At 40.9% G+C, this 13698-nt stretch overlaps 1 protein-coding gene across 2 annotated transcripts in view; it reads left to right on the forward strand.

Moving 5' to 3' along the window:
• COL5A1 (collagen type V alpha 1 chain) overlaps window positions 1-13698 on the forward strand; it is a 280359-nt gene that overhangs the window by 104552 nt on the left and 162109 nt on the right. For both annotated transcript variants that reach the window (XM_073599596.1, XM_073599597.1), the window contains exons 5-8: window positions 6405-6536; window positions 7425-7565; window positions 8457-8717; window positions 11063-11233. In XM_073599596.1, coding sequence (XP_073455697.1) covers window positions 6405-6536; window positions 7425-7565; window positions 8457-8717; window positions 11063-11233 — 705 coding nt within the window. The remainder of the gene's footprint in view (window positions 1-6404; window positions 6537-7424; window positions 7566-8456; window positions 8718-11062; window positions 11234-13698) is intronic.

The raw sequence follows: 13698 nt of genomic DNA on the forward strand, positions 1-13698 counted from the left end.
AGCGGTCGGCATTAATAGACCCTCCAGCAGGCAGCAACAATAGACCTCTCCCTCAACCGTAGATCCCTACAAGCACCATAAGACACCCCCCCCAACAACAACAGATCCCCCGCAAGCAATAATAGACCCTCACACTAAAACAGATTCCCACCAGTGACCATAAATCCCCCAGCAGACAGCATCAATAGACCCTCCAGCACATCCTTTGCTATTACATACATTTGGTGCTGGAGGTGCCGGAACTGCGTTCCCCCATGTTCCTGCTGAAAAAAAGCCCTGCCTGGGACAATACTTACTCCCTGCAACCCTCCAAATTTCCCCTTCCATCACAAATCCCCCCATCTCTGTGTGGTGCTCCCCCTCACATGATACCACAGTGGCCTGGGCAGCCGCTCCTCCTGCCCACCTCTTGTCCCGGCCCTGGAGTGAAGATTCTCAACTCTCTTGTAAACCGGCCTCATTGTCTTGCACAGGGAGTTGTTGCTCTTTAGCTTTACTGGAACTATTTTTGCACATCTTTTTTTCAAAACGTCAGACTAAATTTTAGGAAATATCTTCTATAAATGATGTGTAATTACTACTGTGCTATTGATTCTTAAATCAGTATTAATACCAAAAAATCTACTTGTACACAGTTTTTATAGGATTTAGCTTTCCTCTGAACCTAAGCTTTATTTTTGTTAGGGAGATATTTTGAGTTTGTCTTTGCATGAACTTCCTCCCTAATCAGTAATGTGTAGATAAATTGCCTTTTATAATTGAAGCCCTGCGTCCGCCACCTTGGCTACCTCAAATGAACGCAGCGTAATCCAATAGTTTGTGCAGACTTCTGTCTGTTCTTGCTGATGAAAACATAATAGTAACTCAGAAGAAAATAAGCCTTCATTCCCCTTACATCAGCAGAAGGGAGGAGGACTGGAAAGGGCTAATATTGTCTTAACAGGAGTGAAATTTAAACTTGTCATTCGTCTCCTGTAGGAAGCGAACTCTGTGGTTCCATAGTTAATGTTCTCTCTCCATCTGGTTTGTATTTGGTGTCAGTTACATGCATATTCCCAGACCTGAGGTCAACATTCCCCCCTCCGTCTTTGTCTCCTTTTTTCTGAAAATCCCTGAATCTGCAGAAAATTAAAATGAGGATTTATTGTACAGGCTGGAGAAGGTGAGAACTTTGTTTTTGTGGGTACCATTCTGACTTGTTTTCCATATTCTGAGTCACCTCTGCTGGTCTCTGTTAGGTAGTTTTCTGCTTAGTGTGAGTACTTTATATACTGTATTAGTTTCAAAGAACCACAGTGCAAACAACATGGCATTTATAGAACTCCTGGCAAATCTTTGAAACCCCCCTTGGTTTACCTATGTATTCCTGCGAATGTGTTTTAGTTTTTTATTTTGAGCCCCATGCTAGCTGAAAGATGAAGTCAGGCTTGCAGTAGGAGTGGCTGTTCTGTAAACAGGCAGGAAGCATGAAGCCCTTGTGAGGTTCACCAGTAGTCTATAGAGCAGACAGGAGTGTTTAATCTTTTTGCTGCAAAGGGAAACATTGATTTGAATCGGACTCAGAAGAAGGTCACGGCCATTTACAAACTATTTTATAGAGCATGAAAAGGAAGTTCCACCTCTATGTACAATCTTTTCACAAACGCTATATGTACTTCAAAAGATCTTAAAACCCAACTACAGCCACAGTCTTTTTAAATTTGGTTTTAGACAGAGTAGGTAAAAGTTTGGAACCTCTCAGATTTTACCAGACTTTGGCCATCCACAAGTAGGAACAAAAGATTGAATAAGGCCTAATTTGGTTTTGTACAGTAGTGGTCATTGATGTCTACTACTTTCTAGGGCTAGCTTTCTGATGGACAGATGCTTTTTTCTTCATTGTGCAGAAGGCTACAGATGCAGTTCAACTACTTGTAATGCTGTACACTTAAGAAAAAAAAAACCTTACAAAGACTTTTAAAGTAGGCCTTTCAATATCCTTATAAATCTGTCTGAATAAATCCCTCGTCTAGGGTTTGCCTAAATTTTGCCTAGGATGAGATGATGTCATCAGTCTGCTACAGGCAGGAGGAATCATTTCCTGAGTCTCCTCACCCCAGTCTGAGCAGACTTCATTACTGTAACTTTTCAGCAAGTCATAAGGTGGGAGACTGCAGAAGGGAGTGATCTCTGTTCAGCTTCATTTACACAGGCAGCCAGAGGTAGTAAAATTAGGCAGTTAAGTTGCGGTTTTACTGCCTCTTGATCACGCAGCTGCGAGTTAACATGGGCAACTACAGTTCTGCGTGACACGGCAAAACATTTACTACTGATCATGTTTAGCAGGCAGTACTGGCACCAAAAGCGGCCCATTCAAGTGAATGAGTCACATTGCAACCACCCTGAAACTGCATGTAATTCTTGGGGTTACAGTGTGGTGCTGTAAGCTTCCATGGGTTAAAATAGGAATCCTCTAAGATGCCTTGAAGCCTGTGAAATGGCTCTGAAAAGGTATCCACCGTGGGGCACTTTTCAGAAGGTTGGTTATGACAAACATAAACGTAAATGAGCCCTTAAACATTTGTATACAAAGCCAAGAACTACAGAGACACCAGGAGTTACATGAGGATGCATCGGTTTAGGAAATAGATGTGACCCTAGATGATGGCTGAACAAATACGGCGCTGTCCTTCTGCTACGGGGATGCTGTGAGAAGTAATAAATATTTTGAAGTGTTACAATTTTAAATTGCCTACATTTAAAAAAAAAAAAAATGTTAGTTTAAGGCCAGGTTCACACTGGTGCACTGCATTTTGGCTGCAGCGCTGGTGTATGCGCAGTTCACGTGCATTTTACATGCGTTATTAGACATAGTCCCATTGCCTTGTATTGGGTCAAGCATTTTTGCTGGGTTTTCTGAAAGCGCATCAAAGATGTGCTATGCATGACTTTTTATGCGCTTTTAGAATACGCAGCAAAAATGCGTGACAAAATTGAAGTCAGTAGGGCCACTGTATGTAGAACACATGTAGACCGCATATACACCTGCATGTGGGTGGGGCCTACTTGGCCCTGCAAGCAGGGGTACCTTTTGTGAAGAGGGCGTTCATCAATGCCCTGGACCAGGCAGAGACTGCGGTCATGTTAAAAATTTTTACATTAAGGCAGTTCCCCGACTTAGAGATGAGCCTTCACTGTGTGCAGTAATAAAAGTATAGAGGCTAATACATATGGCATGGGGGGGGGGGGGGGGGTTGGGGTTTTAGAGCATACTTGGTTGATATTTATGGTTAGAACTAGGGACAATACCAGGGACAGGCATTGGCAAGGCTCAGGCAGAATGAAAGAATTAAAAAATGGCATTTCTTTGAGGGTTTTACATTTGGATCCTAACTTGGGCATTGTACATAGCAAACTATAGCACCGGCATGTAACAACCTTTGTGCTTGTAATTACGTCAAGGCTGATGTATTTTTTTCTTTCATATTTCATTTTTGCCCAGAATTCTGTTTTCATTGGCTTCTTGGGTCTTGTTTGTGATATACGAAATAAAGCTGTAGAATATATGGCCAAAGAAAAAGGATTGATTTACTAAATGAGAAGGGAATAATAATTTAGCTTAGTGAGGTTGTGTTCACTTTAAATACCCAATCAAGGGAAGTAAAAAAAAAAGAAGATTTTAGCTTACATGAGCAGTACTCTGGTTTCTGCCTGGGAGTGCCTATACCGTGGTCTGCTCCGTGTATTATACATTGTATTACAGGGAGAATAATGGGTGTTTATGAAGTATGATGTCTCCCTTTCAGTATGCAGAGAGATATAAAAGGCCTTTGTTGATACAGATTCTCTCTGCACCCCACCCCACCCTAACTCTCCTTTCAGCATAAATATATTTAACCAGCTATTTAAGGTATGTTCTTGTTGGCCCTTATCTGGCTCTTCACATACCTGTGCCATCAAGATATGAAATATTTAATGTCCTTGCAACTGAACAAAATGAGAGTTTCATGCAGATCGAAGTCACAGATGAATTTGAAGTTAATTTGTTTGCTCTACATTTGCTTCTTATGTAGCAACAAGCAATTGTAACCTATCGTTGTAAATTGCATTTTTAACTCTAAGTGGACAGAAACTGACAGCAAAGATTCAGACCACATGTCAGTATAGTCCGATTCTAGGGTAAAATGATGCAAGAGGGAGGTACCTGGGCAGATCTGAAATGCACAGTTAACTGTTTTTAAAGCAAATGCCTAAATTTATAGATTAAATACTTAGAATGGATCTGTTTTCCCTGCCAAATGATATATATTTATGTTCATCCAGTGCTGCAATTTGCACAACACTGCCGCACAGCACAGCCCTCTCTGGCAGGGCAGAAGACCTGATTAATACCTGCTCTATTGTAGTAAAACTGACAGGTCTTGTCCCTTCCCCAGTCAGAGACTGGACAGTGAAAGGAGAAGCAGCACACCAAGGAGCTCATCTCTTTCTGCTTTCTTCTATCAGCATGCCCCCTTCTGTGTGCTGCTTCTCTTTCTCCAAGTCTTGGCTCTGCAGTATTGAGGGCTACAAGACTGATACTAAGTCAAATTAGGTACTTATAATACTTGTCTTTAAAAAAATATTTTTTTGGCAATTGAATGATTACAGAGCTGCATTAATGTGTGTTTAGCTAGAGTTTAGTTTGAAATGCATATAAAGGTTAGGCCCCCACAAAAAGATATTTTAGTTATAAATGAAACGTTGTATGCAGACCCTGCCAACAATGAGATCTTACTGCTGTTGTACCTGTCCACCTGGGAATTCTGGGTGCTCCTGCTCACCTTTGTGTGCTCACCTATTATGTCAACTTGACATCCAAGAAATTGGCAACTCCAGGAGGAGGTCATCAGGGGAAGCCTGATTTACCTCTGCACAGGTAGAAGGGCTGAACTTTTTCTTTTTGTCACACCTCAGAATACCCAAAACAGCTGCACTATAGGATATAGAGCAATAAAACAGTCTAGTGAAAGATAAGGTTGCCAGCTGTGGGTGATACTTTATTCCACCCTCCGTCACGGTCTGGAAATGGTACAGCCTGTATCCCAGCTGGCCAGCCTTCTGGGACAGTTGTGCTGGCTCTGACACATTGCTGGAAACCCAAATTCCTTGTGAAAATAATTTTGCTGTTGTGTGTCATTCAGGCTGAGACTCAGTCCCAGGCAAGCTGCCTAATTGAGAGCTCACTCTGGACCAAGTTTGTTTAATCAACATTTTGGAGAGCTCACAGGAGCTCGGAAAAACTGCTCCCCTCTGTTTTCACTGCTGGCTTCATCCTCAATGCTCTTCTCTCCTGGTGTGTGACCGTAATGGAGGGAAGGGGCTGTAGTTTAATACATGTGTCTGATCTAAAGAGGACTGTTCAACTTCAGCCTTTATGGGTCACACTCAGCCAAGACTTTGGCGATCACTATGCTTAGTGAACAAAATTAACTGTTGCCAAATAATTCAGAATCTCCTATACCGGAACTTGACAGCTATCATGTACCTAATTAAAACCCAGTAGGTTTTCCTAATCTGCTCCCACACATTTTTGCCAGGTTCAGTTGGCTGATATTTCTTAAACAAATTTTTCTTTTTTTTATTTTAATACTGATATATTTTCTTTGAAAATCATGTACCCCCTTTCATTAAAGGGTATTGGTCCAGTTCCTATACTGTCGCTAGCTAACCTCATATTTTGGACTTCACTATCTGTAATGAGAATATCATTTTCAATGCATTGCTAAAGGATTAGGTTTTTATTTAATAGGAAATTTTATTAGCATTTACGTTATTTTACTTTGTATCAAATAAACCGTTCACCTTGGGAAAGTGTATTAACTTATCTGCCTCAACAAGGTAGGGAAGTTGCATGTAAACACTCACTTTTGGGGCTGTGGTTGTAAAAGATCCCACTGCCTGCCAGCCTTAGGCTTATGTTTGTAGAAAAAGGACTCCTCTTTATATCTCCCTTTTAATCACTCACCTGTTACTGCAAGGTGTAGAGTCTGGGATAAAAATACGAAGGGTATCTAAACTCACAAAGGGCCCCCACACTTGCAGCCTTTTGTTACATGGATACTGGCCCATATGCATCGTGTATCAGGCTGGAGTTGTTGGGGGACAGGGAGATTGGGGGGGGGGGTTAGCCAGTCATCTGTGAAGACATTCATATGCCTTTTTAAGGGAATTACTGTGCTGTATCTTCATATATCTTCAAATCAACATTAGCTTTGCAATTCAGAATGCTGCATTTTTGTATTGGTACTAATGTAATACATAATTAGATGTGCTAGAAAAAAATAAATGAGTGGATGAGATGAGCAAAGATTATTGTAAGCAACCTTCATTTTCTTGTATGGTGGGACTCCATGCCTCACTGTTCATCTCTTTTGTCTTTTTAGGGAGACATTCAGCAACTCCTTATCGTTCCGGACCATCGCGCTGCTTTTGATTATTGTGAACACTACAGTCCTGACTGTGACACTGCTGTCCCTGATACCCCCCAGTCTCAGGACCCCAACCAGGATGAGTATGTAAGTACCAAAGCATGGCTAATGAAAGCATGACAGAATGAAAGGCATGAAGTGGGGTTTACCATTTAGATCCTATCTCAAAGTCATAGAAATTGAGCACCAGTATATATCATCCTTTGAAGTGTTAATTACTTCAAGGTTGTTTGTAATTTTCTCCAGATTTCATTGTTGACCACAATTCTGTGTTCATTGGCTTTGTGGGGTCTCTGTTGCATGGAATAAAGTAGTAGAATCTCAGTGTAAAATGTCAGAAGATAGAATAGCTGATTCACTAAAACAGTAGATAATGATAATTTAGCTTAGTGACACTATGTTCACTTTTGAAAACCCAGTCATTCACAAGAGAAATAAAAAACCAAACAGGATTTTTGCTTAGACATGATTGGAGGATTGAGGTGAGCAGCTTTATTTTATTTACTAGCCATCACTTTGCAACATGAAAATTGTCTACTCCTGTAGTATAATCATCACTTTAGATTTATAAGGTGTATCGATGAGGGAGCAGGGTGGTTTAAGGTTTATTGCTTGCTATGTAATATTGTAGTGTCTGTGACACGTAGTGTAGGGATAGGGCTAATGTGGTAGGGATGTGGGGCCAGTAGCAGGCGGTGTACATTTTGTGGTTAGCAGCTTATGGCTTTTAGGATCATATACCTTAAACTTAACTTTAAACCTTAGATAAATGGCTTCATTTTATTTTTGTGTTGTAGCTTTGTTGGCTGGGATAGTAGGCTTTTGGTGGCTTGAATAAGATTTATAGCTCATTGATATGAGATTCTAAATTCCATACACAACACTATTAAGTTGCAAGGTTATGCCACGTCAATCAAAGTGTACAGCAGGGGGCACAGGACCTTTTTTTCAGACACTCTTTTTCATATTTGGCAGTACCCTGAGGCTGCAGAAGGAGACGAAGGCTATTACTACGAATATCCATACTATGAAGAAGAGAACGATAAAACTCCAACTGTAAAACCCGCACAAGCCAATGTTGAGGAGGCAGTAAGACCACAACCAGACTTTGAAGAGGTACGCCAACCCCCCATGTCACATGTAACTTAACATTTAGAATGTTCCTTATCTTTCACTCTTTATTTAATGTACATGTTGTAGTTTAACCCAGATCAATTACTGAAATCATGCTTGAATCACATTAGAAAAAGTCACGTTTTGTAGCTATAAACAGAATTCACTCTGGACAGAATTCAGAGTTTATCTGAGTGTCTGACAAAGATGAAAATTATAAGTGGAAAGACATCCCTGCTGCTATGAAACAGAAGTTATCTTGAGCAATATTTACATGAGCTATGATACTTTTATAAAATGTAGGCAGACAATCTACAGAGCCAACATCATGTGCACACTGGGGCTGAAAAGCTGTACTAATGTGTTGTAAAAAGGTGCAGAGTGCACATTGGATATGATTTACTAAAGGGAAATAGGCTGTTTAATTTGCAAGAAAATTTTCAGTTGGCTTGGTGAACGTGGTGAAACTTCACATGCAAGAAAAATAAAATAAAAAACAGTATGTTTTAATGTAAGTGGATGATGGAAGCCAGTATCTGGATTGAGATTTGACCGATTCTGCTAGGACCAGACAAATTGCGATCCATTTATGGCCATTCCTGCTTGAGAAAAGTCAATTTAATGATCAGCTTCTCTCGAATGGGAATATTGGAAAATTTTCATTCAGTCAGCAGCTGCAGTGCTAAAAAGTGTATTCTGACAGCGGAGGAGTCCTGCTATCAGAATATAATAACACAACGGGGAGTATTCCTCCATCCACCTTACTAGTGTGGATGGGGAAATCTCTTTGTTTTTTTGTCTTTTTGAAGAATGCTGGCTGATCAAAAAAGACATTTTTCCCATTACCAGCCTTGGATTGCAGAAGAATATGTACTGATTGTTCTCTTCCTGTAGGAGACCCCAGCACCCACAGAAGATCCAGTTGTAATTACTGAAGCAGCAAAAGTCAATATTGAAGAGAAAAGTGAAGCCAACCCCAGCCCAACAACATATGACTATACCTATGGTGTGCATGAGGATTACTACTCCCCACAACCCGACGAAGACACAAACTATACTGAGCTGGATGAAAGAGAAGAGGGGACCAATGTGGATGAAGGATCCATTGACAGAACTGTCGAGGTCATCACCAGCACTGTGACCGCATTCAACAACGTAAGTGTGTGTGTCGCAACTGTGCGTCTCATCAGTTCAACATATTTGGCAACTGCATAGCTAGATTCACCCTTTGGTCGTATACAAAATATAATCATCACATATATCACACAGCAAGGGAGAGAAACTGAAACTCATGGTCAGAATCATTAACACATTAAATACATTTTAATTTCATATTAAGCCAATTCACAGGAACTAGCAAGACGCCTTTGTCAGTGACAATAATCATCTAGATTTTCCAGTCAAGCCTATTCACTGCAACTTAAGGGTCACCTGCCCCCAGCATGGATATTTTCCCTATCCAAATAATGGTTTCAGCCTTCTCTGTAATGTATGATTAAAAAAAAAAGAAATATAGTTAAACTGTGAGAGAGTGATCCTACTTACTACTGTAGATGGGGTGGAGATGAAAACTAATATGGGGAAATCTCACAATTGTGGAAGGTCCAGAGACACAAATCTCATCAATGTGGGAGGGGCTGTGACACAAACTACTGCAGGAAAATCTCACTCTTGTGGGAAGGGCAGAGATGCAAATTTCCAAGGGTTCTTAGGAGATATGTAAAGCAGAACTTTACCCATAATAACTTGATAAAAAATAGTGTTCTTTAGCAAGGAACATACATTCCACATTAATACTTATGCTACCAAAATGAGTGTGTGCTATAAATTGCCTCCAGAATTGGTCTTGTTTCTTCCTGCTGGAGGCTACTAATTTGCTGAAGCCCAGAGCCTCAGTAGCAAATCATAAAGCGGAACTAAACCCATCGATTTACATCCTGGAATGTTGGAAATACAAACTGTCACATTTAGTTGTGTCCTCAACCAAAATGTCAAACCATCAAATGGCTGGTGTCATAAATGATCACAGCAGCACCATGGCAGTTGAAGATCAAACAGAAGCATCTTCCTTGGCTGTAAAGGATAGGAGGGTTTAATGCCGCTTTAAGGCTGTGAGCAGATCGGCCTCTACAAACTCAGAAGTGCCAAAAAATGTCTAATGCCGCGTACACACGGTCGGACTTTTTGGCTACAAAAGTCCGACAGCCCGTCCGACAGACTTTCGACGGACTTTTGGCGGACTTGCGGCGGACTTTCTAACGAACGGACTTGCCTACATACGATCACACAAAAGTCTGACGGATTCGTACGTGATGACGTACACTGGACTAAAATAAGGAAGTTGATAGCCAGTACCCAATAGCTGCCCTAGCGTCGGTTTTTGTCCGTCGGACTAGCATACAGACGAGCAGGTTTCTGGGGCCGGCAGAGTTACGACGTAAAGACTTGAAGCATGTTCCAAATCTAAAGTCCATCAGATTTGCGGCTGGAAAAGTCTGCTGGGGAAGCCCACACACGTTCGGATTGTCCGCCGGATTTGGTCCGTCGGCGTCCGTCGAAATTTTGTAGCCGAAAAGTCTGACCGTGTGTACGCGGTATAATAGAGAGCAACTGAGCATGTGCAGAGCAGGGTGACACACATTTTAAACAGTATACGCACTTGTTTTTAATGTTTTACATTACTATACCGGCAAAAGGGGTCAGCCTGAAGTGATCTAGCAGAACTTAATTTTCTGACTAAAGTTCCACTTTAAATCCATCAATGTTATCCAAAACTGAAGCTTTCCTTTTACAGTCACATTGTGTGGGGCGGGTATTTTGTAAAATCTTTACATGATCATACAGCTGTTTCATCAGCTTTGAAGGTATATTTGGCTCAGTTCACTAGAACATAAGGCATGCAATATGTTCAATACTGTGAGTTATTTTAAGCATTATCTTTCAGCTCACTAGGGGCATTATCACACAAATCAGAGTTAACTGCACACACATTTTTATTGAGTTTTTACTTTAGAAGTCAATGCATGGGTTATTGATCCTGAAAATAATGGTAGTTTGAGGCTTTTAATAATGGAGTTTCAATGAGGACAGCAGTAAGGCCGGGTTCACATTTGTGCGGCTGCAGTTTCAAGCCTGGGGTCACACTCGCATGTTATGCGAACTAGATGCGGTGAAATCCGCATCCAATTTGCACATTTTTAAACCCAGCCTAAGTGTGTCTTTTCTTTTCTAATGTGACCATGTATGTAGATTCATCCATCTATGCTAATAGCCTAAATGGGGAAAATCCCCCTTGCTTTGCTACTGAATTCTTGACAGCTAGCGTGGCCTGCTGTCAAAATACCCAAGCAGTGCCTGCACCCAACTGGACACATTTCTGACATGCTTCTTTTACTAAAGTTGAATGAACAAAATGTTTTTAGGATAAAATTCAAGAGATAAAACAAGAAATCATAATTTGTCCATATTGGTGGTTAATTGTGGCTCTTGTTTCCTCTTAGGGTACATTGGTGAGTGGTGCAGGAAGCTCCAGACAGGAAGGAAATGTCGATGGTGATTTTACGGAGGAGACCATAGACACCTACGATCACTCTTATTCTGAAGTAGACTACGATGTAGACAAAAATGATGAGGATCTGAAAGAATCGGCTGTCATTGTGCCAGAGTACGAGGTAACTACAAGTTAGTCTTCCACTGAAAATATGTGCCATTGCATCTGTGATCCCTGTGATTTATGAACAGAAATAAAGATCGTGAGCGACACCTGCAGACTAGAAGGTGGCATTGCACCAGGTGAAAGTAAAATCAGAGCAGAAATGCATAATAATAAAATATTTGTTTACCAACCAATTCCTACCTTGTAATTGCCAAAGTTTAGGGACATTTTTTATTTAAAGCAATGAAATAGCATATTGAGGAATGTCCTTCCTCCCCTCATTCAGAAAAAAGTATTAACACTTTTTTGGATTTGTGACTCGTGTATTTTATCTAAGTTGTGTGTGTGACCTATATTGTAGCAGACATACACCGATCAGCCAAAAATGTATGACCACAAATCTAATATTGATTAGATCCCTCTTTTGCCACTAAAACAGTCCCTTCTGCTGCCAAAATCGTCCAGACCAGTCAAGGCTTTGATGCCACTAGACCTCTGAAGGTATGCTGTGGTATTTGGCACCACGTTGTCAGTAGCAGATCCTTCAAGTCCTGTAAGTTGCCAGGTGGGTCCTTCATGGACTGGACTTGTTTTTCCAGCACATCCCACAGATGCTTGATGGATTGAGATCTGGAGAATTTGGAGGCCAGGTCAACACCTTAGACTCCTTCTTGAAACGACACAGGAGGGGGTCGCCAACTAAGTGCAATATTTGTGGGTATTTAATAGCATAAAATAAAAAGATAAATGCAAACTCACAAGGAAAAATCAAGAAAAGCTTATCTGCAACCATATATATAGAGATGGAGTGTGGCTAGTCCTCCTGGATGTAACAGCTGACAGCTGCCTAATAGATCACACCGACTCTTAAATGCCATTGAAATAAGATAATCAATGTTCTTGAATTAAGCTGTCATTGGTTAAATAATTGTGGATGAGCGGTGTATACATTGTATCTTGTATTTTTCATCATTTTTCATCATTAGATTGGAAGGCCCATGTGTATATTCAGTATTCATGACTTTGGGTGGTGCTTTTCTGCATCATTCTGCCTCCATGTTCTGAGTATTTAAAGTGGTATTAAACCAAAAAGCAAACATTTATTATATTGCAGCTTACCCATTCTAAGATGTGATGGCTACATTTTGGGTTTTTTTTGTTTTTTTAAGGCTTTTTTCCTTTACTTCCGGTGCTGTCAAGTCAAGTCTGTTGTTTTCCAACAGAACAAGCTCTCCAGAAAATTTAGCAGTTAGAATATTGAGACAAAACATTTACCACTGACAATGTTGCTTGAAATGATCAGCTTGTACTTATTCATACAACACTATTATCCCCCCCAAAAAAACTGTTGCTGTAACTTCCTGCATAACTGTAATGTGAGCTGGAGTTTGGCTTCAATTTGTGATGAGTGTATCTGCTAGTACATCTAACACTTGGCCCTCCCTATTGTAAGCTCTCAAGAGCAGGGTCCTCCTAATCCTCTTGTATTGAATTGTATTGCTGCTGTACTGTCTCCCTTTATATTGTGAAGCGCTACAGAAACTGTTGGCGCCGTATAAATCCTATATAATATTAGTAATAACAACACACTCCTCTCCCCCCAGCCCCCCCCCCCTCCAGGGTGGCGATGCTGCTGTCCCAAGGTGCCCATTCATCCAGAGTGGGGGCACTGTAATATATACATTCCCATTCAAATAACGTGTTGTGCTGTCAAACATAACCTTATTTACATAAAGTGCACAAAGTCCATCAATTAGAATAAAAGTGAAAAAAAAGGAAAAACTAATAGTCCAAAATTCCAACTATAAATCCATAAAGTGAACTTGAAAATGTGTCGATCCAATTTCAATTGGTGCAATCACCCAGTGCTCCTCACAGGGATAGATAGGGCAAATATATCTGCTTACCAGATATTAGGACCTCCCAAGGTCTATATGCGCATCAGTGAGCATTCACCCCTCACTACAGGTATAACCGCCTTAGTTGTTCAGCCTACTTGATTCGATTCCAAAGATATATCCCCCACAGCTATATCCTTCCAGGGAACTCCAGAGTCCAATCACACAGTAAAGGATTTGGAAGAGGAAGATATACTCATTGCACAAAATTTGTTTAAAAGCACACAAGAGTTTATTAAAGGTTCTACTTACAGCAGAATTGATAAAAATAGGCTTAAATAGAAACACTCATTCGTCCAGCACCCTCCACAGGTGCTCCGACGTCATTGCTGCTCTGTGCCTAGCCTGACGTATGTTTCGTCCAATGGGACTTCTGTGAGGCAGAAGCTAGGCACGGAGCAGTGGTGACGTCGGAGCACACTTCCTCTTCCACATGCTTTACCGTGTGATCGGACTCTGGAGTTCCCTGGAAGGATATAGCTGTGGGGGATATATCTTTGGAATCCAATCAAGTAGGCTGAACAACTAAGGTGGTTATGCTCGTAGTGAGGGGTGAGTGCTCACTGATGCGCATATAGACCTT

Source organism: Aquarana catesbeiana, linkage group LG09 (genome assembly GCF_042186555.1).
Source record: "Aquarana catesbeiana isolate 2022-GZ linkage group LG09, ASM4218655v1, whole genome shotgun sequence".
Taxonomy (NCBI): domain Eukaryota; kingdom Metazoa; phylum Chordata; class Amphibia; order Anura; family Ranidae; genus Aquarana; species Aquarana catesbeiana.